General features: G+C 38.5%; 1 protein-coding gene across 8 annotated transcripts in view; it reads right to left on the reverse strand.

The window, feature by feature from the left end:
• Positions 1-23,533, reverse strand: part of GLP2R (glucagon like peptide 2 receptor) — a 49,377-nt gene extending 25,844 nt beyond the window's left edge. For 3 of the 8 annotated variants that reach the window (XM_068913917.1, XM_068913918.1, XM_068913924.1), the window contains exons 1-8: positions 23,175-23,487; positions 16,565-16,658; positions 14,455-14,559; positions 11,532-11,653; positions 7,593-7,699; positions 7,195-7,351; positions 4,196-4,355; positions 399-464 (exon numbers count right to left, since the gene is read on the reverse strand). In XM_068913917.1, coding sequence (XP_068770018.1) covers positions 399-464; positions 4,196-4,355; positions 7,195-7,351; positions 7,593-7,699; positions 11,532-11,653; positions 14,455-14,559; positions 16,565-16,658; positions 23,175-23,279 — 916 coding nt within the window. In that variant the 5' untranslated portion in view covers positions 23,280-23,487. Of the gene's footprint in view, positions 1-398; positions 465-4,195; positions 4,356-7,194; positions 7,352-7,592; positions 7,700-11,531; positions 11,654-14,454; positions 14,560-16,564; positions 16,659-23,174 lie in introns of all 8 variants that reach the window. The other 5 variants (XM_009681662.2, XM_068913921.1, XM_068913919.1 and 2 more) reach the window with 4 other exon arrangements.
• Positions 23,534-27,704: the final 4,171 nt, after the last annotated feature.

Consider the following 27,704-nt stretch of genomic DNA (forward strand, 5'->3'; position numbering starts at 1 on the left):
ACAGTGTGCGGTGCAAAGACATATATATTTCAGTTTGCTATCTAGATATTGTACAAAAATCAGCTTTGTCCTGTCTTTCACTTTTTGCAGCTCAAAAACAGAATGAATCTTACAGTTGCATAGTATAGTTGCATCTCTCATTTTCAGATATGCAAAATTTCACTACTGATATATATATATATTTATATATAAACACATACACTGCTGACCAGACTAAGTCTTGTAAGTTCCTGACATTGAGAATTCAAAATAATTGGTATTAGAGGCCTCACAGGCTACTTAAGGCACTGATCATTAACATTTTTGATTTGTCAAGCCCTAAGCAATTTTCATTGGAGGAGTGAAATTCTGTCTAGCTAATTAAAACAATTGACAGAAGGCTTGTTTTCATGACATACCATTCCTGGACCCCTTAAGATAATCCATGGCCCTTGTCACCCTGTTGCTGCCCCCTCTTTTGCAGACTGAAAAAATATTGAATTAAATGATTACTACACGATTCCAGTGGCCTATAAATGTGCAAACACAAGCTTCAAACACAAGCACAAGGCAATGCAGGCTACTAAAGGCAGGTGTTCAATTTGATTCCCAAACCAATAATATAGAGACAATTCTCTAGAGGATGTAATAGAAAGGGAAGGAGATGTTGGTACCTGCGGTAGCAGAAAGGGAAGGAGATGTGAGTGCCTGGGGTCAGAACAAGGTCAATTTCAGAATCCTAGGACACTAGAAAAGGTCATGGAGAGAGCTGGTGTGCAGCAGTGTGGGGAAAGTACATGAAGCAAAATGCTCTCAGAGGTGATAGACCTCTGAGTGAGGGAAGTGGGCAAAGAGATAGAGAGTCTCGCTTGGGTGGGAGATGGCTTTGGTGCAACAAATGGATCTGAGAGGACACTCAAGGCAGTGTCATGGACCACTTGCAAAGGGAGAGAAACACATGCAGGGGTGTATGGGGTTGAACAGTTGGGAATGATGATGCCAGGGAGGGTGAAGTGATGTTATCAAGTGCAGTTTCCAGCCAGTAGCTGAGGAGGTGCAGACATCTCAGCAGATGTACACGTGGTTTGCCCTTCCTGGCTCCGAAGCATTAGGACTGCATATGTTTGTAAGGTGAGAAGTGCCATATCTCCTGTTTAGTCATAATTCTAATAAATATAAATAAGAAACTAGTTGAATTAGTGGGAAGAGACCATTAGGAAATCACAGAACATACATGTATGAAAGAAAAGAAGGGGGACCTACAGGGTTATGATTTTTTTTTTTTTAATACTATTACAGCAGTTAGGAACTCTCTTAACAAACTGGTCCCATTGTAGTTTGAAGAAGGAATGAAATGATAGTTCCTGCTCCGGAGAGCTGGTGATCAAAGGCAACAAATGGATTTAGAGGGCAGAATGAGGAAGCAATTAGATAACACTAATCAGTGTAAGACAGTGGTCTTGTGTCAGCAGCCTGTGTGCTCTCACAGGAGATATTAAAGGAGCAGTGTGAGACAAAACAGAGAAATCAAGTTGTGGATGATCAGAAGGAACCTCCAAAGTGCAAAGCACAGCAAAGGAGAAAGCCTAGAGGTTTGACAATGCATAATGAAGAGCAGTGGTATGATTTGACAGAAGCTTTTTAAGAGATGAGAAAGGATGAGAGTGGGTGTGAAAGTGAAGGCAAGTAGTTAATGTTTAATAATAAAGAAGCAGAAGAGCAAAAGGAGGGATGGCAAAAATGGAATAGCATGACTAAAACTGCAAGTCTGAAAATAATCCTCACAGAAACATATGTCCTTCCTTTGATTCTAGAGAGAGTCTAGATTTTAGCTACGTAACTTTAATCTTGTAACTGTCAGATAAAATGAACGCTCCCCTTCATTTTATAGAATAAGCTAAAGATTTAAGCACTACCTGAGTATAACAATCCACAGCCTGAGATGCAAACAGCACTCAGCATGGGCATGAGTATCAATGTACTCCCTGCAAACATAAGGAAGCCAGTCTGGGATACTTGGGACTCATCACGACTTTGACTGCACAGAGAAGGGCAAATGAACTTTTTAAATGTTCTTTTCTATCGAGATCCTTTTCTGCAAGAAACTGGACTTGTTCTGGAAAGAAGATAATATCTGAGACCAATTATCTGACACAGTTCTGACAGATAAATTTCTATGCAGGTACCAAAATGCAATAATTGAATGTTTCAATTTCTGCTTTGTTTCTATCCTGTGAACTTCTGACAAAACAAGCTGTCCATAACGATGTCTCAATATGTGCCTAGGCTAAGTCACCAAATCTGAGCTGCAGTGTTCCAGAATATATCTACATCTCAGCTCAAATCTGTGAGTGGATTTGGTGCAGAAAGGTTCCCTATGTAGCATTTCACATCTGTCTTGGGACCTGGATCAACCGCGTTTAAACATTTAATAGTGACTTTGATGTACTGTGCTCTAAATGATTGATTTAGTACTCCAGAAGAAAGTGTGTCATTGCCAAAATTGCTAACTCGGAGTGTTTTTTAATGATTTCTGACAACACAATTACACAATTTACAAAATGAAGTAATCAGTTGTACTGACATCTTCATAATAAATCGTAAAATACCACAGAATACCTTTTCAACATGTCTTCAAAACCTAGTTAAATACTATAAGAGACAAAATCCAGATGTTCTTTAACCATGTCAGTATTAGTGCAAGCCATGTCTATAAAAGACAGTTAAAATTTCTGGGTTTTAATGAATCTTTGTTCTTTCAGACTTAGCAGGTTTGCCTAAAATTAAGTTACTTTTTATACTTCAGCAGGGTTTTATATCACACACTGAAACTTTCTTGTTCAGTTTTCCCCTGTGTGGCATTTTAGATGCTTAAGTCTTATTTTGGATCTTGCTTTAAGTGTCTGGTTTTTTCCTAACACTGGTTTTTAGCTCATAAGTTAATACAGTCATATTATAAAGGTAGGAAAACAAGCTCTATCTGAAAATCACTTAATTCTAGGAATTTCTCCTGTAGGCTATTTTTTTAGATGCCATCCAATTGCCTTTTAAAAATTCAAAAGAGAAGGTAGATGTCCAACAGAAGTGAACTGTCTTCATTATCTGTGATGGTTACACAGAGAGTCTAGTATCACCTTTTAACACCTAAATTGAATGACACCACTTACTGTCATGGAATTTGCCCCAGTTTTGATAACAATAAACAAAAAATCCCTTTAAACATGTTAATGTTGTAACATCCCAACTGTAACTATTATAATTTCAATCTTAGCTGGCATTCACTTCACCTATTTATGTTTAAAGACCCCTTTAAATTCATACCTTTTTATCCAGGGTAAATAATTCTAGCAGCCAGTACAGCAAAGCAAATATGGAATATTTTATTTACAACTAGGTAATCATCCACTACATAAATCCTTTTAAGAATCATTGTTTCTTACTATAGGTTCTTCCTTTCTTTAGGTGTGACCTGTGCTACCGTCCTACAGTTGTAGATAAACAATTTTGCATTTGACAATATAGAATGAGCCATGTTAGTGTACCAGCTTGTAACCCATGAACTGATATAGGTCATACAGTTAGAAGATCCTATTACGGCCATCTATCCTGTCCTCCTTAACTCAGGCCAATGGATTTGAAATAATAATTCCTGCATCAAATCTACATTTTGACTTTTTTTTTTTTTTTATCTTCACTTAAAACCTTCAAGAGCTCATAGACTGTACAAGTAGATTTTAGATAATTATTGGGAATTAGGAAACCTTGGCTTTCCTCTCTCCCCTTTGTCCTGGCAAGTTACAGAGTTATATCCTTTGTCTGAGTGAGCTACAAACATAATTGTCAGTTTTCACATTAGTCTGATATTAAAAAAAAAGATTATTTATGCAAAAAGTTTCAAAAGTTTGTAACTAACTTTACGTAGTCTTTATTCCATGAAAAATGCCTGAAACATAGGAGTCCAATCATGTAGCATTTCAAATTCTTGTTCTGTTGAGTCTATCACTTTAATATAAAACAATTTACTCATTTCCAGTGTCTGCAGGTCAAACTGAACCGCAACTGAAGGATCATTTCTAGTTATATCTTTACGGACAACTGTTGACTTCTAAACAAATAAACAAACAAAAGAGCAAAGTTTTCTCTCTTCTTTATAAAGTTTGTAATTGACTCTAAAAATAGTACAACATCAAGAACTTTTAATTTGTTTTGCACTTACCCCATCCGATCACAATATATGTCTGTAGCAGCCGTCTTTCAGAGAGTACAGCAGTTACCAATAATGTGTGGAGATAAATTCCTTCTACCAATAGCCAAAAATAATTTGCCCCAACAAAGTAATGCATGAAAAACTGTGCAGTCCTGCAAATGATTAAAATCTGTAGAAATGAGAGACCAGGAATTATTATTATATATAAAGGCTCCGGCAACGGTTTTTCTCTTTGTTATCTTAGCTCTCAATAAAATAAACTGAAGAGTGAATAATGAAATGATAAAATCTCATGATGACATGGAATTTAATTTGCTGAAAGTGAAGGCTGTCTTCAAAGTGAAGTAGACAAATCTGATGATGCTGTCTGGCAGACAAAATTCAAATCTGACAAACACAAAAAAGTAAGGAAAAAACCCACAATCTCATACCCACATGGAGAGGTTCTAAACCCACTGTTACCTCTCACATAGGCTTTTATGAATAGTTCTCTGAGAATATTATCTCAATTCATTGCATGCTAAGATGACGCGATCCAAAGAAAGATTTTCTGCCGTGGGGAAGGGTAGCTTTTATGAGAGAACCATGTTTTAAAAAGAGAGGGCAAAGGATTTTCAATATCATCTGTCATTCTGGAGTGCAGACAAGCATATGACTGTAGATCTGGCTTCAGATGATGCTTCCATCATTTGAGAGATCCTGGAAAAAAACTGAAGAAGAAATAAAGGGATTTATCTTAAGAGCACAAGTGAGAAATGACAATGAATCATTTGCTCAGTAGACACCATAATGCATAGCAGTGCTTCCCAAAGCCTTATGTCTTGAGGTAGAACTCTCAGTATAAGGTATCAGGAAAGATACTGTTACGTCTCAGAAATAAAAAATATCCTGGAGTCATCACTGAAAGTTCTGTGAAAGCATCTGTGCAGTGTGCCATGGCAGTCAACTAAGCTAACAAGATTTTAAGTTTCATAGGGAAGGCTATTCAAAATAAGACAAAAGGCATCATTTTGCCTTAAACAAAGGCACAAACCAAGAAAACCTAAAGAAGTTAGAGAAGATCTAGAGAAGGATGACTGAAATCATAAGCCAATGGAGCAACTGTTTAATGAGGAGAACTAACAACTCTCGGAGTTTAGTTTGGAGAGGAGATGGTCAAGAGTGGATATGATTAAGGAATGATGAAAGCAATGAATAAGATGAATGCAGCTTCTTATTCATCAAATGTCAAAGCACTAGAATTAGGGGTCATGTATTGAAATCAGTAGGAAACCAGTTCAAAACAGAAAAAAAGAATTATTTAAAATAAGAAGGGAACGAACTTCTAGAACCTGCTGTCATGGAAGGCTTTGGAGGCAGATAGTATCGGGGGGGTAAGGGGAAGATTAGGGTCAGCAGCCTTATGAATGTTTTACTTTGTTTCTGCTGCCTTCATGCCTCAGTCTGACCCATAAGAAGAAAATATTTACATTTTTCGAAGTGCTGAACAAAGCTGTGTGGGAAGCAGGAGGCAGTGCAGGTGGAGAGCTTCTGGGGCAAATGGTAAGTGAGGAGTGTAAGGAGTATCTACAACATGTAGAAAGGACACAGATGTTTGGGAAGGGAGGGTATGGGAAGATAAGTTGATGTTAGGAGGCCTTTGGTGGCAGAATGACTGAGAGACGGGTATGCCCTCTACCTTTTGAGATGCAAGGGGCAGGAGACAGAATGACCCCCAGTTCATGCCAGGGGTTGTAGGCAGGCTGGATGAGAAGGAGACCCTGACCCTAAGGATAAAAAGAAAAGTGTTGAAGAAGAATCAATTTGTAAATTATATTCAGTAGAAGAGAAGTGTTACTGGTAGACAGGCGACCCAGCAAAATAACACTGCAATGGCTATGTTCAGTACTAAATTTTGGAATGAACCTGGGTATTACAAACTCATACAAGCATAAGAAATACCTTGTGATTTACCATTAAGTAGGAAGGATGAAGAAATTGTTTACTGAGCTAATTTATCAGACTGTGGGATGAAGCAAGTTATACCGAATAAGTTTTAAGAGGAAATGAGAAAAAAACAACACCTGAAGCACTAGTATGACTCTCCTTGCTGCTTGGGAGAGGCTGCAACCAAAATGTGTTTGCAGGAAGGGAGTGCAACAACTTAAAGGCTTCTACACTGGATGGAGACAATAATTTGAGGGGAGATGACACGTAAGAATTGATAGTGATAGGATGTTTGTGTGTAGGCTGGGGCATCTGCATATCAGAAGTATTACTAATGAACTAGTAAGCTAACAGAACCCACATAGAAGCAGTTCTGTGGTAAAAGACAATTAAAATGTTGCAGGGAATTTTGCCTACTAACATGGGTGAACTATATTCAGCCAACATTGTACAAATGTAATATGCCCACAGTGGTGGCAATGGCAGATGTTGTAAATCCATTTTCTAGAGAAATGAAACAAAAATTAGCATATTTTCCTAGTATCAAAACACCTTTGAAAGATTTTTTCCCGCTAGTGCATTCTTACAACAGACACTTTGCGTTTGGTAACACCATGTTACAAACAATATTTGAGTACATTGCACTGTGTTATGTGTACCAAAAGTGAAAAAATACAAAAAGTTCTCCACAAGTGCCAAATAAATGTATAGATTTGTTCCTAAAATTAAAAGTAATAAAAATCTTCTGCTTAATTGGAAGGTTCTATGTATAACCATTGCTTTACATGAACTTTTCATATAGTTCTTCATGTAAAATCAATGTTTTATCATTTGTATTGTATGTATTATAATTGTATGTATGTACAATTGTAATTATAATTGTATATATGTAGGTATTATAAATTATCAAATCAGATAGCTTTTCTTGATTGCTCTCAGCTTTATCAGCAAAATGTCACTATTCAAAGTTCAAATAACAGTCATCGGAAAACTTGCTTCTATATGGCAAACTGTTCTGAGACTTTAACTGTTATGGCCACCAGCAGCAACAATACACTATTAGCAATGAACTAACAAGTTACCTCAGAACTGAAGTAGGATATCCATCCAGTTTCATTGTTTGGTCTTTTTGAGTAAGTATTGTAGAATACAGTGTCTTTTATGAGAACTGCTGTGGCACGCAAGATAAAAGATGCGAATAAATTCATATGGATGTAGTTTCTTGTGCAGTGAAGTTTTCTGGAGGAGAAAAAACAATGTATGAATGCTTTAGAATGCATTTATTTGGCAGAAATTAAAAACACCTGTTGTATTCATAGTGCTGTCATCAATGGATTTTTCTTAGGAATTGCCTTTACAAGGCTTATTCTTAAATCATATGTATTTATGTCTGAAGCTAAATGATGAACTCAATTACATGAAAAGAAGAATGTGCATATTGTGGTCTGTAATTTAAAAAAGTTTGTAAATTTGTACTAACCTGAGTAAAGAAAGTATAAGGAGAGCTAATACAAGGGAGATGAGAGAGAAATAATATCCTACAGTGTACAACAACTGTAGTGTGGTAAGTAATGTATGTTCTTCTTCCTAGGAACAAAAAGAAAAATAATCAAGTTATACGTGCAAGCAGGCAGGGCATGAACACTAAATCAAGAACTTTATGTCTGACTTATTTTGTGTTGCAGCATAGCTATGGAAGGTTTCTGATATCTGTTCCCTCCACTTCCTCTTGAAATCAGAGCTTGAAAGAGACACCTGGAGAACAGTCTTAGTTTCTTTGTGAAATCCGAAGGCACTTAAGATCTCATTTCCAGACTTCTGTCACACAAATACCATTCTGATTCCTCATTATAGCTAATCACTGTCATGATTACATGCATCAAATGGATCCTGGTCATTTAAATACTGCATATCAGCAAGGCTTTGGACACTGTCTCCCATCACATCCTCCTAGGTAAGCTCAGGAAGTGAGGGTTGGATGAGTGGACGGTGGATGAGGTGGATTGAGAACTGGCTGGATGGCCGAGCTCGGAGGGTTGTGGTCAGTGGCACAGAGTCTAGTTGGAGGCCTGTAGATAGCGGTGTCCCCCAGGGGTCAGTCCTGGCTCTGGTCTTGTGCAACATATTCCTCAATGACCTGGATGAAGGCACAGAGTGCACTCTCAGCAAGTTTGCTGATGATACTAAACTGGGGGGGAGGAGTGGCTGACACCCCAGAGGGCTGTGCTGCCATTCAGAGAGACCTGGAGAGGCTGGAGAGCTGGGCGGAGAGGAACCTCCTGAAGTCCAACAAAGGCAAGTGCAGGGTCGTGCACCTAGGGAGGAATAACCCCAGGCACCAGGACAGGCTGGGGGCTGACCTGCTGGAAAGCAGCTCTGCAGAGAAGGACCTGGGAGTGCTGGGGGACAACAAGTTAAACATGAGGCAGCGGTGTGCCCTTGTGGCCAAGAGGGCCAATGGCATCCTGGGGTGCATTAGGCAGAGTGTTGCCAGCAGGTGGAGGGAGGTGATCCTGCCCCTCTCCTCAGCCCCGGGGAGGCCTCACCTGGAGTCCTGTGTCCAGTTCTGGGCTCCCCAGGACAAGAGGCACATGGCCCTACTGGAGAGAGTGCAGCGGAGGGCTACAAAGACGATTAGAGGGCTGGAGCACCTCTCCTCTGAAGAAAGGCTGCGGGAGCTGGGCCCGTTGAGCCTGGAGAAGAGAAGACTGAGAGGTGATCTCATCAATGTGTACAGGTATCTGAAGGGGGGGTGTCAAGAGGATGAGGCCGGTCTCTTCTCCATGGTGCCCAGCGACAGGACAAGAGGCAACAGGCACAAACTGAACCACAGGAAGTTCCATCTGAACCTGAGAAAAAACTTCTTTCCTGGGAGGTTGCCTGAGCACTGGAACAGGTTGCCCAGAGAGGTAGTGGAGTCTCCTTCGCTGGAGATATTCATAACCTGCCTGGATGCAATCCTGTGCAATGTGCTCTAGAGGACCCTGCTTGAGCAGGGAGGTTGGACTAGATGGTCTCCAGAAGTCCCTTCCAACCTCAACCATTCTTTGATTCTGTGATTCTGTGATATGAGATCAACTCATTCAACCTGTAAAAACATATGCAATTCCCATTTGTGCAGCATGGGGACACAACTGCACCTCAGTCTTGTGTGTACAGTTTTGAGATTCAGCTCTGTCTTTAGAGACATTGAAATTGTGAACTCATGATTTCCTTCACGAGTTCAAAGAAAATCAAAATTAGCATTAGAACTAAATTAAATTGTATCTAGAATGTCTTTGAATGACATGAACAGGACATCAGAGGAAAAAAGAGCACACACACATTTCTTCTTTCCAACTTGCTTCAATTAGTATTTCTTATTCCTAGTTTCATTTAGATTTCTATGTCTACTTCTCATATCTTCATATTATTTTTCTAGCTCAAGAAAAATTTCTCTGCAGAGAAGATATAGAAATATACTATATATAATGTTTGTTATCCTTATTTGGCCTGCAAGGACTTTCTTGGAACTTGTGTCTTTTCCTCAGTGATTTCAGTTTCCTTTATTATTTATCCTTTTGCTCGCTGCCAGGGATTGTAGCACTTTCACCTTGGCAATGAGCTGTCTCTAATAAACTTAAGCTATTTTGTACTATCTGCAGAGCATATGGAGTTGTGCCTGCTGATAAAAACTTTCTTGGAGAGGGTGAAAGTGTACCGGGAGTGCAGTGTGAGTGCAGGAGATTGCCATAGTCACTCAGCTGCCTGAAAACAAAAAAACCCAGAAATTAACCTAGTAAAAGGTATGAGTTATTATCCTGTCTGTGGCAATTTTGCAACACCAAAGAAGATGAAGCTAAGCTGATTCCTTTGTTTTGGATGGATACCTAGCATTTTTGATTTTTTGGACTAAATATAAGAAATAGGTACAAAAACACATTTAGCATTGGAAAGAAAGCTGGTTAAAGGTTTCAGAGAAACTACCTACTGTCATACAAGATAAATTTATGTGGTACTCTCCCACCCACAAGTTTACCATCCAGAGTAATCCATAGTCCATGAAAAACCCTCAGCACATATGAATATTTATCATACTTGAATAAATAACTGTAATTTTGGAAGTCCATATAGTCACTATATAAAGAGTTAATTAATATAAAGAGTATATTAAGAGTTTATTAAGAGTTTATTAAGTTTATTAATTAATTAATAACTCTCTTATATAAGAGTTTGTTAATTAACTAATGATTTAGTTTACTAAATCATAGTAACACATGAAGATGCTGAACTAATACTGTTTAATAAAGTATTATTATTCAATAACATAATGAACAATATTTTAAATAATAAACAATATTATAAATAATAAACTGTATTATTAACTCAAAGTAAGAAACAGCAAATAACAAAGAATCAATAGTGGTAAAGCTTAACCAAAGAGAGCTAATTTTGACATTAGCTAAGCTGAACTTTGTGGCAATAGAATTCACAAGAAGCCTGAAACCAAATAAACTGCATGAAACCAAATAAGCTGCATGCTTTACTGTTATCTGAAACTCTGCAGCTTTCATCGCAACTCACCCTGACCAGTTGTGCAAGGGGGCAGCAGATTTAGATCCCTTGTTCACAGCCTGAAGACATGTCCTTTCCTGAAAATGTAACTTGAATGTTGGAATTGAGCATATGTTGTGGCAAAATTCTTATGTAGAAGATGCAGCCAGGCTTCTTGCAAATGAAGCAAGAGAATGACGTGCAGCTTCACAAACCAGAGTCAATTAGTAATTCTTTTCATTTTATCATCAATACAAAAAGCTGAGCATTATCAAGATGAGTATTTTTATTTTGCTCTTTTTTCACTTTTATAGAGCGATCTCCTGTGCTGCCAAAGCCCAGCACTTGGGCTGCATGCTATCTCAAGCAGGGAAGGATGATGTCTGCATTATGATAGTCCTCCTGTCCGCTACGAGCTAGGTTCTGGGGTGAAATTCAGTACACATAGAAGATATGGGTTTGCTTTTCACTCTCTTTTTCATTTGAAAGGACCAATTAATGGCTCATTAAATGCTAGAAGGCTCAGGAAGCAAAGGGAATTAAGGCTTTGTTAGACTATGGCAGTTTGGGGCAGACTATAGCATCCTCTGAATTTTAGTTATCTACTAGCCAAGTTGCTGTACTTTTCAAATTTATTACAAAGAAACCAGCACATGTGAACACTGGACTCTGAAGAGAAAATAATTTGTGGCATCTGAAGCAGGAATCCCCATCCTTTATCTCTCCTCTTCCCCCTTTTCTGCATAAAAGTACAGGTTTCCATTTGGTAATCTAAACGAAAACTGAAGATCTTTTTCAGGTATTCAGTAGACATGTTCTATCAGTTACTCAAGAAGGGATTAAGAAGATTAAGTATTAAACCCATGACATAAAGCATCATACTTACGTTTTGTTTGAAATGATTTTTCTCAGAACATTCTGAACTATCACGCCAAATGTCTGTGGAGTTTTCTCTTGTTTGCCAAATTCCCTGGTCCAAGCAGACTCTGTATACATTTCCTGCACTTCCTGAAAGTAAACAGAGGTTTAATCTGAAAGGTCAAAACAGAGATTTCATTTTTCATACACACTTTGCAGATTTTTCCCTTTCTCCAGAGCAATAGAACCCTTGCCCCGCCCAACCCTCCCCCGCAAAGGAACAAAAAAAATCTTATCTTTGTTAATTTCTTTCGCATATTTGCTTAGGAGAAAGCAGGAATGTAATCTAGTGGAAATCAACTCCGAGTGTGTACCTAGAATTTCCAGTAAGCACATGGTTACTACACCCAAAAGAAAAGCCCACATTTCATTTTATTTCTTTTTCCTCACTAAGCTCATAAGTATGCCTAAGCCATGCAGCCAAAATTATAAGAGGAAGAGGATAGTTCGATCAAAGAATGGTCATTCTCTTGGGTTTTGAAATACCTGTGGTTGGTGTTTTATTTTTGTACTTTAGGGCCAGAGCAGTGAGTGATGTAAACTGACAAAGCTTCCTCAACTTACACTGTGTGGTACTCATCTATGCTAATTAAGATTTTGCCTATAACAGCAGAGGAACAGTGTGAAGATGCTGGCTGATGTTTGTTTTTCAGTAATGTCCCCTTATTTTCTTTGTGAAAGATGGGATCTCTTTTAGCCCCCTGACCTCGATCCTGGGCAATATGCTCTAGAGGACCCTGCTTGAGCAGGGGGGTTGGACTAGATGATCTCCAGAGGTCCCTTCCAACCTCAACCATTCTGTGATTCTGTGACCTCATCTTAAAGTTGTCCTCAGCAGCTGCTTTCCATTTATTTCTAATCAGACTGGCAGGTTTTTTATTCATTTTTGAATTAGAAAGTGTTTAAGGGTGGCAGCAGCAGAATATCTCATTTCTCTTAGGGTAACTGGAACTGAGAGAACTGCTTTTGGAGTGCAGACTGGTATGATGGAGCAGGAGCTTTGTGTAGGGACTGCATGTCTGTAGTCAGCACACCTCTACTGGTCTGACAAGTAGTGGGGCTGTAACAGATCTCCCCTCACCACAAAGAAGGAAATGACTTTGGTGCTTTTACTGGAACTTTGGCACACCACAGAGAGATGGAGGCTGTCTTTAAGGACCTGTTCTGTACAAGGTGCCAAATAAAAAAAATGGCAAAACATGAATAACTAAGGAATCCCAGAAGCCCAAATCAGGTCAGGTTAGGAGCCAACTTAGGATTTGTGCTAGTTTCCGAGAACCAACTTTCTGAGCTGTCAACTCAGAAACCACTCTGATGTGCTGTGGTCCTGCTTTATTGCCAGGTTAGCTCCAAAGCTGTTAAACTCACCAACCCAAGACACAAAGGGGTAGAAAGAAGAAAAACATTTTGGGAGATCTTAGGCACCAGTACTAGGGAGAAGCTTGGCCACACACCGTAAACTGTCATCTTCACAAGGGCCAATGAGGAGGCTGACTATGAGATTGTGCCTCAGGATTCCAGAGCCAGGAACAGAGACTAAAATTTACGTAGACTATAACTGGAGTGGACACTTACTTTATATGATGAAAAAAATCCAAAGATGTATGCCAAATGTGATCAGAAAGCCAGTCTCAGTTCTAGACTATCCTAATTTTTAAGTGCTCAGACTTGGCAATGACAATTAGCCATGAAAAATCAGCCTTGGACTTCAGAGTATTTCCAAGTCCTACTATGTACTAGGACAGATAGACAGGTACCCCATCCCCAGCCTTGCAGAATCCTTAGAACAGTCAGGTAGCAGAGCTTTCTCTAATGCTTCTTCTCCAGTGGTGCTGTGGCATGGATGGGAATGCTGAATGTTGCTGTAAGTGAAGTATCCCCCATTGTGATCACAGTGAAAAGGTTTCATGAACTGGTGCTATGTCTTACGTCTTGTATTTGCAGAAATTCAGATAGAAAAGGGGGAAAAAAGGAATCGTTATTACATGGAGGGAGAGGAGATGCTAAAATGCTATTATGAAAAGCTGGATTTGTTCCAAACAGTTGGCAGAAGGAGATATTTGGGAGAAGAGATAAAGGCAGGGCCTCTTTCTGCTTAGCAGCCCAAAAAAGGGCAAATGATGAAATTTCAGAACCAACTATTCATTCAATTTAACAAATCACATGTGGAGTGGGCTGGAGAAAGCTAGGATAAGCAGCCCTCAGTAGTCTCCCATAAACTAAAGGGCTTAAACATACTGGTTCTCCCAGGTGATTTTAGAAATGTGGCTATGAAAGCAGGTTATGTAGCTGGCAGCAGATCTACCCACCGCTGGTAGGAATGTCTGTCCTTTCATTTTGAAGAAAGGGAAGGTTGTTTGCTCTTGGATAGTTTTACTCCTGCAAATGTTACTCTTTTTCTTTTCCTTAGTACCTCCCTGCTTCACTCTGTTCAAGAAAACACTATTTGGAAAGCCCATTTGTTCAATTCAACACTTGGCTGGCGGTGCAGTACGGCTTACTAAAGGACTGCTCAGACACCTTTGTTTGGCTATTGAAGTTTTCTGGGTGAAAGCTTCATTTCTGGTTTCGGTGGAGACTCCAGAAGTTGAACCTCAGAAGCTGAATCCCAAATCTGTTGCTGCCAATCAAGGCCTGGCAGTACGTTTACACATTCTTGGAAATGTTCATTTGAGGCAGACAATAATGGAGCTGTAAGAAGCACAGATGGAAAGAAAAGGATAAATAAAGTCCCAACTAAAGACTGGCAGCAAGTCTGTGCCTCATGTCAGGAAAGCTGTGAGACAGGAAAGCTTTCAGGCAGTGGGACACTGGGACAGCAGAGACCAGCACCACTTGTCGCTTAGCTGGATTCCAAGCAACTCCAAGAAAAGTTACCACTTTCACATTACCATTTTCCAACCATGGCAAATATGAAGGGCAAGGAACAGAGACATTTCCTGGGGGTGAGTAAGGCCAGCAAACAAACTGATCAAATGTCCCATTACAATGTATTCCTGGGAAGAGAAGCAAACAGATGTTGTTTTACCAAAAAATTATTCAATGGATAACTATGAAAACCATTGCGTACTGTTCTAGGTAACCTGCAATCACACGGGTGCATTCTGTGTGGAGTGGCTTTGACTCCTGTCACATGGAGAGCTGTGCTCTGGCAAGCAATGATCCAAAGAATATTTACAAGATGTAACAGACAAACTGTGTGAATTCACTGTGCAATGCTCTATGCACAATGCAAAAACCGTGGTTACCCCTCTTCCCTGGATCAATAGGAAAGAAGCAGGATTTATGTGCTTCATTAGGAGCTTGAGGGCATAGCTCAAAATCATCCTAAGGCATCTTTTGTTCCACATACGTTCATATAACACACATTCAGACATGTCTTGTTAACATGCCAGAGACTTTTTGGTAACAAATGGAAGATGTTCCATTTTTCATGACCTCTGTGACACCAATTTTCAGCTCAGACGATTGTCATCATCCCTGACACTGTGCCCTGTTACTCTCTGGGAAATTGGAATTAGGTAGCTGGGAAGCTCTCAGACTAACTCAGGCAGATTTAAGCTTCATAGACATCACATCACTCTCAGAACTGAAGGATAAGATAAAACACTTAAAAATGTAGAATCGGATTGCTGCAACCAAGCTACAAAAGGATCAAATAAAATGCATTATTGGCTGCTGCAATCTCTTGGCTAACTTCTGTTTTTCTGCCTTCCTTTTAGGATAAGCTCAGGTTCCTCTTTCTTAACTTAAATGTTTGCTGCCCATCCGAAGCTAGAAGAACATATCCTTCCTTGTTTTCTGTGACACTCATCAATACTTCGAAAAACTTGTGTGGGACAGAGAATATGTAGAGCAACAAAGACTAGGTGTGTGCTATCTCACTAGCATCTATTTGGGATGCCTCAGCTTAAATACGGAGGACAATATGTGATGAGCAGAATATATGATAGGCTCAGCTCACATACATGTCCTCATTGGCTACCCACTTGCTGATAGGGAGTTTAGTTACCATCCATGTTCATGCCTCTCCACCTCTTTTGAAATACAATTGAAATATTATCTGTTCATTCACTGTACGTTCTGAGTTGGCACCTAGTTGAGCAGAGCTTATTCTTTTAAGAATGATATAATCAGAGATTATGAACTCCCCTTTTGCACAGAAACATTAACCTTAGAGCACTCAACCAGTCTTGTGGAATCAGTTCCTTTCTCCACCACTTTTACCTTTCTGGAGAAGACATTAGTTGCTGTCCACTCTAGCTTTAGACATTACTTTTCATCCAAGAATCCAAAAGGCATGGGGCTAGGAGAATAAATAAGGGCTGAAACTTGAGGCTAATGGTTATAGGTGTCAGATAAATATGGGGCAACCTAGTCTTTGTCTTAAATTATTTGCTTTTGTTTGTTTTATTAACATAATGGCTGTACTGCAAAATGCATAAACAGTTCTGTGAGAAAACAACAGGCCTCCTGCTGACTTTCCTAGCCAGAAATCAGCCTCTATCTTGCTTCATCTGTTTTGGATTCTTGTCGGTCATGGCTCAGTTTCTAAATAAGAAATTGAAACTGCCTTCTTTCTCCTGCATTATCTGTTGTCTTACGGCTAGCACACTTTCCAAAAATATGACTTTGACTTCCTTCAGATTGAAATAGGAGCTGTCTCCTGCATCCAAAGGATGTGTTCATGCTTAAAATGGGTAGTACCCACATCTTGCCGATGCACTCGGTGCTGTACCACAGTGATAGCTCAGGATCAGCTACTCAAGGGTTCTCCTGTATATAATCTGGATTTGTAACATATAACATGTTTCAGGACAAAAAGAGACCTTAACTTCATGATTGCATCTGTTTGGTTATCAAGTTATAGCTGATTGTAATACATTTAGAACTTAAAAACAGATACACGCTTCTTCAAAGCAAGGTAAAGAATTTGAATATTTGAATATTCAGCAATGTTACTTTAAATATTTTGCCTTATTGTGCTGTTTGTTTCCTTACCAGTAACTACAGCTGATTCCTGTAGCATTTTCAAGCATTCTTTTTTATAGCTGAGCCATCTAGATGTGGTTTTTTCCAACAGAGATCCTTTGGCCTGTGGGTAAAAATATTAGACATAAAGAAAATCATTTAGAGCCTTGTGATCTTTAATAGTACAAGCTTCCTTCAGTTATACAAATTTAGGCAGAGAGGAGAGGCAAGGCAAGGTGAGATGAGGTAAAAAGGGAGGGAAAGACAAAATCCCTTCTTCCCCAGGAAGCTAGTAGTGACATTTCATCAATGGTTATATTTGCTTGAGCAAGAAATCTATTGCCACAGTGTTATTCAACATGTCTCTGGTTCCCTTCTAAAAATCCACAGATATTTAATTGCTATGATCTGGGGGGGGGTGCACCAAAAACATTGGAATTTCATTCCTACTTTGTAGAAAATGTGTGCTGATCTTCACAAATCTTAAAATCTTTCCAAGCATTTTACAGTCAGTTTATGTCATGGTCCACTAATTATTCCTGTGTATTTATATTTCTTCTGGATTAATTTATGAATCTGATTGATGATAATTTTCAGGGCTGTTTTATTTTGGCCTATTTTTAAAGATGATCAATTGTGTTCAGTAAAAATTTGAATAAATGAGTAATGAATAAACAATACTATCTTGCTAATAACACTTTTTCTCTAGTGCATTGTGTTCTCCCCACCAGCACTGCAAAAGCCATTTTGTCCTCCAATGGCTGCAACCTTGCCATTAACATCTTTCTTTTTCTTATTTAAAATCAAATAAACAAACAAAAAACATGACTGTTCATCTCAGTTCTGTTTGCCCACTTGCACCTTTTGCGTTGCCTTTTTGGCCTTGACAAGGAACAGTCTTGCTCTTGGACTAAGACCAGAAAGCAGATATGGAGAAATGAGAGGCTTATGTTTTAGCAGGAGTGGGTGAGCACAGGGATGTAGATGTACAGTTGTCAGCACACAGGGGAGGTTTACATTCATCTCCACTGGGTTAGAATTGCTTCTAAATATAAAATCTGTTCTGATGTTAAAAATATCCACCATCAGTCCCCATCAGGGGACTTTTACAAGGATTTTATATACAGTGACTGATAGAGGAGACTATACTGGTCCGAAAAGTTTTTTTTTTTTTTTTTTTTGCCTAGGTATGACCATTCTGTATGGGGTGAAATATTTTTGTCAGAAAATCAATGAATGATGTTTGGGTTGTGGTAAACATCTCTGGCACGTGCCTTATCAGTTTAAGGCTTACAATTGTCCCAAAGGGATTCTCACATTTTTAGCTTGCTCTCTGTTAATATCAGCCTTTCTGACACATCTTTATTACATGGCATCTTACTGAAGAGGCCTTCAGAGGGCCATAGTTGATAAATACTGTTTAGGAAAGGAATGGCTAAAAAGAGAAGACTTAAATGCAAAATTGGTTTGTTATATGCTAGAGTTGAGCTGTTGAAGAAATGCCCACCTAAGAGTGAAGCAGTAGAGAAAGGATAGTGCTAGATACTGCTTACCAATCAACATCAGTATGATGACTTGATCATTATTTTTCCAGGGAAAATATCAGTCCCTGTGTAATATCGCAGCTGGTCTCCTAAACCAGGACTTTGAGAGGCCAGAGGCAGGCAGATAGTCCAAGAACACCATTACTATACGCCACCAAAAATGAGTAGTTCTGTGCTGATTGAAAATGTTACAGATTGCCATGATCATTTTGGAGAGCAGACTAAATACGTTTTCAAAAATAACTATCATGATAAAGGATCCTTTTCAATTTTCCAAGGAAGATCCCTTTATCTGGACCAGAACCTTTTTGAGAACTGCCTTTCATACATGTGCAATGTACTGGGATTCTGCAAGCTTGGTGAGGTGTCAAGGGCTGACAGTCATCACTGAACACACATGCACATGTCAATGGACTAACAGCATTACTCTGAGCTTGGGCAAAATATTCCTCTATGGATACAGAAGATTTAAGCTCAACCCCTTTTTCTGTTTCCATCCAAGTGGCTCTTTAACCAGAACTGGGAATCAAAAAAGCCTAAGATCTCTTAGGAAGTCATTATATTCTGTAGCATTTCTCAGCCTGATTACTCCTTCCATTCCTTCCCCTAGGAGAGAATTAATTTTCCCTCTCCTTTTAATTTTTTTGTTGTTGTTAATAACATAAACAGGTTACTATATGGCTATGAACTTCACCTGTATCTTATCTTTGGACCTAAGTTTGTTGGAAAAATAAAGAAAATCCTGTGTTTGTTTGTTTTCAAAACAAGGATAGTGATGAAAATTGTCTAGCTGTTATATGGGACCACTCATTCATACACGTTTTTGCTGCATAAAATGAAGCCTGTCCAAAGTTCTGCTTTGAGACTCACAGCTAATTTCCAGACACCCTCCTTGAAATTCCAGGGAGTAGAAAGTCTATACTTATTCTTCATTTGATGGACTTGCAAGATAAGGAGAGAATATTTACAACATGCATGAGAAAGGAATGTACGTTCCCAAAATAAAAGCTTCTTGACGTTTCCCTGGTGCAGGCCCCAAAATGCTGGGAGCCAGGGGAGATTCTTGAGACACTCCCAGGTCACTGAACCTCATTTGAAGAGGCAAAGCGATGGAGATGACGCAGTTGTAGAAAAGATTACTTAATTTAAAGGATAGCACTTCAGTTTCTAATAAACAAACACATTAAACAGCAAAGGAAGTACAGGGAAAGCCTCATAACTGCTACAAGCTGCTTGTTTGGTTCCATTTCCAGAGACAGATTTGAGAAAAATTGATGAAAGAAACTCACTTAACAAGAGGGTGGAGCAGCTTAAGCATAAATGACAGTTTCACTTCACTTTCTTATGTATTTGTCAGTCTCTGCAAAGCCAGAAACAGAGTCTGAAATCTAATACCTGGTCACTAGTGATGTGAGATGCTTGGTTTTCCACCAGAAGACATTCTGATGAAAAAAACAAAAGAATCAACTTATATAAAATGAGGTCAGCACCAGACAAAATTAAGCACTGAGTCAGCTAACCTCAAAAGTTGATATTAAATGCAGAGTTAGAAGAACATATAAAATAATTGAAATAATTAATGAAAAAATTGCAAATGATTGGAAATTAACAGGGGAGCAGAGAATGACAGCACAGGTCAGCTAATAAGAACCATTTGGATCACATAGAGGCACGAGCTCATCCGCAGAGCATACACTGTAATACACCTATTGCAAAATTTACTCCTAGAAGCCACAGCTGGAAGATGTGTTTCAGGTCAGCAATGATTTCTGAGAAGGACTTAAATTTAATTGTAGAAATGAAGTGACAGGAAACCTCTTTATGCAATGCTGCAGGAAAAGAGATTGTTGACATCCTTGTGTTTCAACATACAAGTGGGAATGTTGAAAAGAACTATGGTGCAGCATTTGTTCTTGGCTCAACTCTGTCTTCATATTATGATTAACTCTGATGGCCAGGCTTCAAAAGAGATGGTGAGAAGTTTGCAATTTGTTAGGAGAGTGTCAGAGTGGCCTCAAGTATTAAAATAAAAAGCTAAGAAATCCCCAAAGGTTTATCTTATCAAAGAAATGGCTACATAGAGTCAACTGCAACCCGTGAGGACTTAAATGATAGCATGTTGGGAATTACTCATGGGCTACTTATACAGGGCCTACCAAAAACAGCTAAGAAAAGCAAGCCTGCATCTTACATGTTACCATTGGGTCTGCAGTGGTCTCCACTCCCACTGGGGCAAATCTTTAAGGATCTGGATACTGAGAAAGGCTGAAGAAAGCTGGCAGTTACTTGGAATGAGGAAGATAGCTTTCTTTCCCTTCTTAGCTTGACAGAGATTGATGCAGGTGCCTTAGACAGAAGACTTGAATGTGTTCTGCACTGGGACATTTTCAGTCCTTCCTGCCAAGCTCTTCGCATTAAGTAGACATATTCACTGGCCACTGAGAAGATAGACTGGACTGGGAATAAAGCACTATCCTGGGGGATATGGGAAAGAGGTTCTAAGGAGGTGGGACACCTTGATTTCCAATGTCTGTCTAATTAAGTGAAAATGGTTCAAAAAGAAGCCATTACAGCATATGCTCTGAGGATGAGCTCATGCCTCTATGTGATCCAAATGGTCCTTATTAGCTGACCTGTGCTGTCATTCTCTGCTCCCCTGTTAATTTCCAATCATTTGCAATTTTTTCATTAATTATTTCAATTATTCAATGTCTCTTCAATGAGACAGGCTTGCATCTATATCTTTTATCCGTGTGATTAATGTTCTTCAGAGAGGAGTTCAAGTTCTCTCAGGAAGATGAAGAATTGTAGTTTCCTTGATGAATATGGCAACCACTACTGAGAACTTGGGAGCTTTTCCTCCTTTGGCCATATTTGGGAGAAAGTCCAGTTCTGTACATATGTTCTGAAAACAGCTGCCAAATCACTCCTCAATTTGAAATAGGCCTGTGATTATCTTTACAGATCCCAGTGAGATCTTATTATGACCTAAGCCTTGAGCTACTCAGTGCCATCATAGTTGAGATGCTATGCATGCTCAGCAGTAGAAAAGCAAGCTTTCAGGTAAATTTATAGTGATCTCAGGCCATGACAATATGCAGCTGAGCATGAGTTTTGATCTCAGTTTTAGCTTTCAGTTAACATTTAGCCACTCTAGCATTTAAACAGACCTTTATTAGAATTTAGACTCTAAAATGCAAAACAGAAATTCAGAAAGCCTTAACCTTTGCCATGCACTGAAAGTTTCTTCCCTTCAGAGTGTTCGAAGTTTCATTGGTAACATATGAGCCACCTCAGCTTGAGAATCTGAGCACCCAATGCAAAACAAATTTTAGTGTCATTAAAATTTAATCAAAGTTACCTGAAAGGGTCTTTCAATTCATTTTTGTTACTCAGAGCACTCAAACTGCACCAGGGTGACAACAGTAGTCACTCTTTAAAAGTATTCTGGATGCAGCAGATATCGCTGCTTGAAGCTTTGACCTAAGAAGTGAATTATAAAAATGAATCTCTATGGTTGCAAACAGCCTGATTTAAATCTATTTTTCCATCATTGGCTATAGCATAATCAGTTTTTGACCTTTCAATTACTGAGTTATATTAAGCTAGTGGTGAAAGGAAGTGGTGACTGTTTATTTGGAATATGAAAAAAATGAACTTTCTATATAAAGCAGAAATGACATAAGAGCTTAAGGATTTACTGATTCTTTCAGCCATGATCCTGATGTACCCTGACTGATGATTTTTATAGCTATGTTGGTGTTTGTCTAGGAAATATGGATAAAGTGATTTATGATTATTTCTTTACTATGATTTCTTTACTATGGTTTAAATTATCTGATGTAAACAAGTTCCACAGTTCACTATAACAAAGTTATTCACCATGAATGAATTTATATGCTTTCAAAATTTTGACCCCATTGAGATCACTAGGAATTTTTTTGTTAATTTTGATGGCACCAGCACTTTGCTTGAGGTATACGATAGATTGAATGTGGCTTACAAACCTGAGAGCCCTTTCCGTTCTGTATTCTTTTATGTGCAAGAAGCTCTCACACAAGCAACAGGAATGTTTTCTAGTAAAAAATTTGGAATACATTTCACCTAATAACTTGTTATTCATAAAAATGCTATAAGCAAAGTTACAACCTCAGTAATGTGCACATATAAGCATGCTTCCTTAAGAACTTGGCTAAGTGGAGGACAGGTGGATAGAAATATACTATTACTTTCAGGTTAAGATAAACTTTTTTCATAGAAATCTATCCTAAATTTATATATGAATTTTCTTCAGACGAATTAAAATTTACTACAACACCTAAGTAAACTATATTTTAAAATGTACTGAGTTAAAGATAAATATGGGGATTAAAACACATATGAAAATTTCCTAGAAATGAATTTCACTGAGATATTTTGTCATTAAATACCTAAAACTGTCCCAAATTTTAAGACAATATAGATGAAGAAGCAAGTTTATTAAAATTTTTTTCTAGATGTAGTAGAAAAGCAAATTGATGGTTTGCTAGAGCTCTACAAGTAATAATCCAAAAATTATACCTAGTTTTGCTAGCCTTCTGTGAAAAGCTGAGATGTAGAATGCTACCAATAATATCAGCTTGCAGAAACACAAAAAGGAATGCCTAATAAACACTTGTGTATGTCTAAAAGGCTAAACAGTAGTGTCACAAATAAAGCAAAGCTGTTTTTACAAGGCAAGAAAGTGGGAAAAATAGTAAAAAATAAGAAAGATTCATTGTTGTATTGATATCTGATAGGGAAATTGAAAAAAATAATCTAATATTAATTGCTATTGATATGAAAGGAGAGTATATAAAACAAATGTAAATACTATTTATTCACTGTATGAACCAGCATAAATAGAAGAAAACTGTATTAATGACCTAGTCAGAGTGAGTTGTAATATAAAATTCTATAGTTTCTCAGTCAACATTTTTCATGACTAATTTTTATCAAACTTAAATTCTTATTTCAGATCTATTAGTGAAACTAGTTTGCTGCTTGTGAAGGTTAAAATGCTATGTGAAAGGAAACTTCTTTCGTATTGTCAATAGCTAATTATTGAATTAACTTACCTGTTTCACTAGAAACAACATCATGACAGAGCTGGCAGGTCCAGGAGATATTTTGGACCAGAACCCCATACTGGAGCAGAGACTAAAAAGTGTGGCCATGCCCATTCTAATAAATTGGTTCTGGATATGCTGCTATCTCACTCATTTACAAGGCAACTGTCCCATGAAAAAAATTAAAAATCTCTTCTTTCATGGATGCAACTTTTTCCTGAATCTTCTTATAAATAAGCCAGGAAATCTTCTGAAATGTCTAGGCTTGACAGACTTCAACTATGTTTTGTTTTCCTGATAAAAGGCAGAAAGAATGTAGTCTAAACCTCACAGAAAGTCTGCTTTCTGTAGCTTGTCCTTTAGCCAATGAGAAGTCACAAAACTATTAAAACATTAACGGGCTAATCCTGTTCCCTTGGAACTTCATAGGAATTTTGCCAATGGCTTTGTGAGAGTGGAATCCAGCTCCATAAATACATACATATATTTATACACATCTCATGAAACTATTAAAACACATGCTTAGAATAGAGAAAATCTTTGTGTAAAAACCTTGCTGAATCAAGCTGGATGTTAGGAAGCAGCTAAATAAGAGTTATTTTCATCCTTTCTTATCACACTTTGTCAAATATGTACAGTCAATGAAGGACTGGAGAATCTACATGCAAAAAAAATGATGTTACCAGTGATTAAAGTTTTACTACAATACTTGCAGATTTCAGTGTTCCTCTCACAGCTTCAATTGCAAGGCCTGAGAAATTTCTCAAGAATTGCAGCTTTAGTTTTCCAAAATTTTTTTGCAGCTTTTCTAGTTGCTGAGAAAAGCCTGAAATGCCAAGAACCCTATGTGATATACAGAAAATTAAAATGATTTATAATATTATAATTTTAGAGCCTGGCTTATCATTTTAATGCTATGCGTTGACAGCCTGGACAGTCAGGAAGATATTCTCTCCTACATTTCCAAGAGAAATGAAGTTTACAGCTATGCATACAGAAGAAGGCCTTGTGTCTTTCCCAGAGTTCGTGGGTAGACCAGTATAGCTGAGCTGGGGCAGAGGGCAGAAGCCACTCCATTAGGAAGGCAGAGGTCAACAATAGCCCAGTTTTCCATGTCAGATACAAGCTAAATCCAGACTGTGGAGCAGATACATACACTCTGCAGCATATCCCATCAACCTGACCAGCATCAAGTGGCTCATGACTCTCTCCCTACTTAACGTGTGCCAGCTTTCCTCTACAGGAATCCAAGAGGTGGAAAGGCACATTTTATACCCATCTCTCATCTTCACATGCTCTCTGGATGTGGTAGAAATGTGTACTGGGACATAGGATATGGAAGTGTTCTAGGGGACAAATATTTCAGGATGGGAATGTATCCAGATTGGTCTCTAGAGACAGCTGGCAGTACAGGTAGTGGCTACTTGGCCTGGGGCCAGGGATTGTTGGCTTACTCTCCTGGGTCAATGTTTTCACACACGCATCCTCCCAAAGCTACACCTAAGGGCAACTCTAGGGACAAGGAAGATGCATCTCAAGACCCCTTTGGGAAATGCTCAGCTGTGTCTTGCTCCAAAAAATAGATACACGTTTCCTAATGGTGATGTTAGATCAGCACTGAAAGATCGGCACTGTAGCAGGTTACAAACAGCAGATTTGAATAGTGCTCTTACACTGTAGCCGTTTTGAGACCACCATAAGAAACATTCCAATGCTAAGGAAATCCTAGGCCCTAGGTGAGCAAATCCACAGGATTTCTTGTGATACATCCTTGCTCCATCTCCCAGGAGCATGCAAGTCCTCTCATCTGCTCCACTGAGAGCAGGAGCCCAGCAGCTGAGGCTCTATTTTCATCAAAGATTGTGATAGTACTTGGCCTTTTTGGGATTCATTTATTCCTCACTATTCCACCTGTCCAGGAAAGTAGATATGACAGGATGCAGCCATTACCACTCTTCTCTGTGTGTTTTCGTATTCTACAATAGGAAGTCTCATGAAGAAGATAGGAACAGAACATCACTCTTTATTCAAGGGGTCAGTATGTCATGGATTTTTGAAGTGGCATCATACTATTTTCTATTTCATTCTTCATTCTTCTACAGTAATGGGTAATATTTGAGTTACTGCTTTGACCCCTTGTGAGCAATGAGTTGACATTTTCGTAGTAACCATCAATTATACTCAAAGATCTTGTTTCTGGACAGCAATATTCACCTTAAAATACTTCACTATGCATAGATAGTTGGGACTGCTGTTCTCCATGTCCAGTATTTTGCATTCATCACTGTTGCATTTCATTTACATTTTATCATCTGATCACTCAAGCTTTGCAAGATTCTTCTGCAGCTCTTTAGGCTTGCACTTTTATTACCCTGAATACCTTAGAGTCATTAACAGACCTTATAACTCATACTCATGTTATAGACCTTAACAGACCTTATAACATACTCATGTTTCCCAAATTATTTATGAGTATCTAATAATAAAGATTATAGAAGGATCTCCTGGTGACCCACTCACGTTATTCTTTGTCTACAAAAGCTGGAGCAAGTCTTCCCAAGTATATAAAATTTCTCTGCATGTCCCCTCGCTCAGTTTGCCTGCTACAGATGTCAGACCTCCTGATCAGACATTCCATAGCTCTTCTCTGGTTCCTATTTAGAAAGTGGTTATTAATTTATGTATCTTTCATTTCTCTGGCACTGGAACGTATGTGATAGATTACACATGACCTAGCCCATAGGTGCGTTCCTTTGGAATGCTTAGAAAAATCTTGTCTGATATTATAAACTAATTTAATTCCTGACTGTTTTCAGCAATTCATTTTAAAACTTTCACTCACACTTAGTTTAACAGAGAACTTTTGTTTCCCTCATTTAAAAAAGTTGTATCATGGACATCTCCCAAGGTTCTCCACCATAAGCCTGAAAGCAAACCCCTCTGTGCATGTACAAGATCTCCAGAAAGCTGGAATTATATGCTCCACAGTTATATACTCCAGAAAGCACAGGAATTATATAAATCCAAGCCTTTATTGCTGAGGTTCTCATTAAGTTAGCAGGGAATTTTAAAGATATGGGCTTGTTTTAAAAATGAATATATGAATTGAAATTATTAAACCCCCAGGTGTTTTATGTTAGGTATGGGCTTTTTGCTAAATAAACCATAACAGGAAAACAAGTTCTACAATCTGTTAATTATTTTCACTTACTCCCTTTTTAAAGTGCTCTGAAATTTAGGCTTGATGAAACTATGTGGTCTCTCTCTAGGGTTAACACTACCCAGGGCTAGCTCAATAGAGGAGAGCCAAATTAAGATATCCCCTATATCGTAACTACACTAATGCATTATAGCATTAGCTGGTAAAAACAGAATCCAAAGCAAAGTTCAAGTTTCTGAGTTACAGTTCAGAGTTTTTACTAGCGCAAGATGCCATAAACGAGAAAGATCATATGGCTGAAAGTATCCACAGCTGCACACCCTCATTCATGTCAGCTTTACTCCTGAAAGAATAATTGAATATAACTTTGCTTGAAGGAACATACAGTTACACTAATCCTCTTTTATTTTCTTTCTACACACTGTGACCAATGTAAATGCTCATGCAATACATCACTCCTATTATCTAGAGGATTCTTAAATGAAAATTGATTAAAAATCTTATGTTACTAGCATTGATAGGACACAAGCGGATATCTGTCTCAGTGAAAAATCCCAGACTGTAGTTGTCAGCCAGAGATATTGATGAACAGAGAATTTTCTGACATCTCTCCGGAGACTGATTCATAGTCTAGCACTATACAATGTCCTTTTAATAGAAGAAGACAACTATGCCATGACATTTAGGCTGGTAAAATTTTATAATGAGCATAAAGTTGAAAGTTGAAGAAGTGCCAGTGTTATTCCCAAGTGACCTGAACTGACCTGAGTTTCAAAGGCCACAAAATATGTTTGAATACAGCCAAATGCAGACTACTCGCAGGAAGAAGGAACACAGGCTATACAGAAAATTCAAGTAAGTAATCCCTCTAAGATCCTCCCTGCCTCCCACCCATCCTATTCTCAGACATGTTGCGTGGTTTTGTAATGCTGTCCTCAATCACTGTTATTGAGCAGAGGCTTAATGTGGAAATTCATGAGTGCTACATCCTTGTAAAAATACAGTAAGACAAAGCTGTAGGAAAAAACAAAACAAAACAAAACAAAACAAAACAAAAACGCTGGCTCATTCATGTTCTGCTATCCCCAGCTACTTGAGTTGTGGGATTTGCTCGGCCATTTTAATCCAGACACCTGCTCAGTCTGTCATTCTGTTGCTGGCCAACTCTTCAAGTTGAGATCAAGCTGAGATCTTCATAACAGTTTAAAACACACATTTATCCCTTGTTTCTTTATCAGTTTCAAGCTGGGACTTGCCTAATCTCATGCTTCTCCTATCCTGACAGCTTCTGGGTGGAAAGTAGTTCAAAACTGCAGGCTTTTGAATAGCTATAGAAAATGTCCTTCCTCTAGTAGGAAGAAAGTGGTTAACACTGAGGT

The sequence above is a fragment of the Struthio camelus genome, chromosome 19 (genome assembly GCF_040807025.1).
Source record: "Struthio camelus isolate bStrCam1 chromosome 19, bStrCam1.hap1, whole genome shotgun sequence".
In the NCBI taxonomy this organism is placed as follows: Eukaryota; Metazoa; Chordata; class Aves; order Struthioniformes; family Struthionidae; genus Struthio; species Struthio camelus.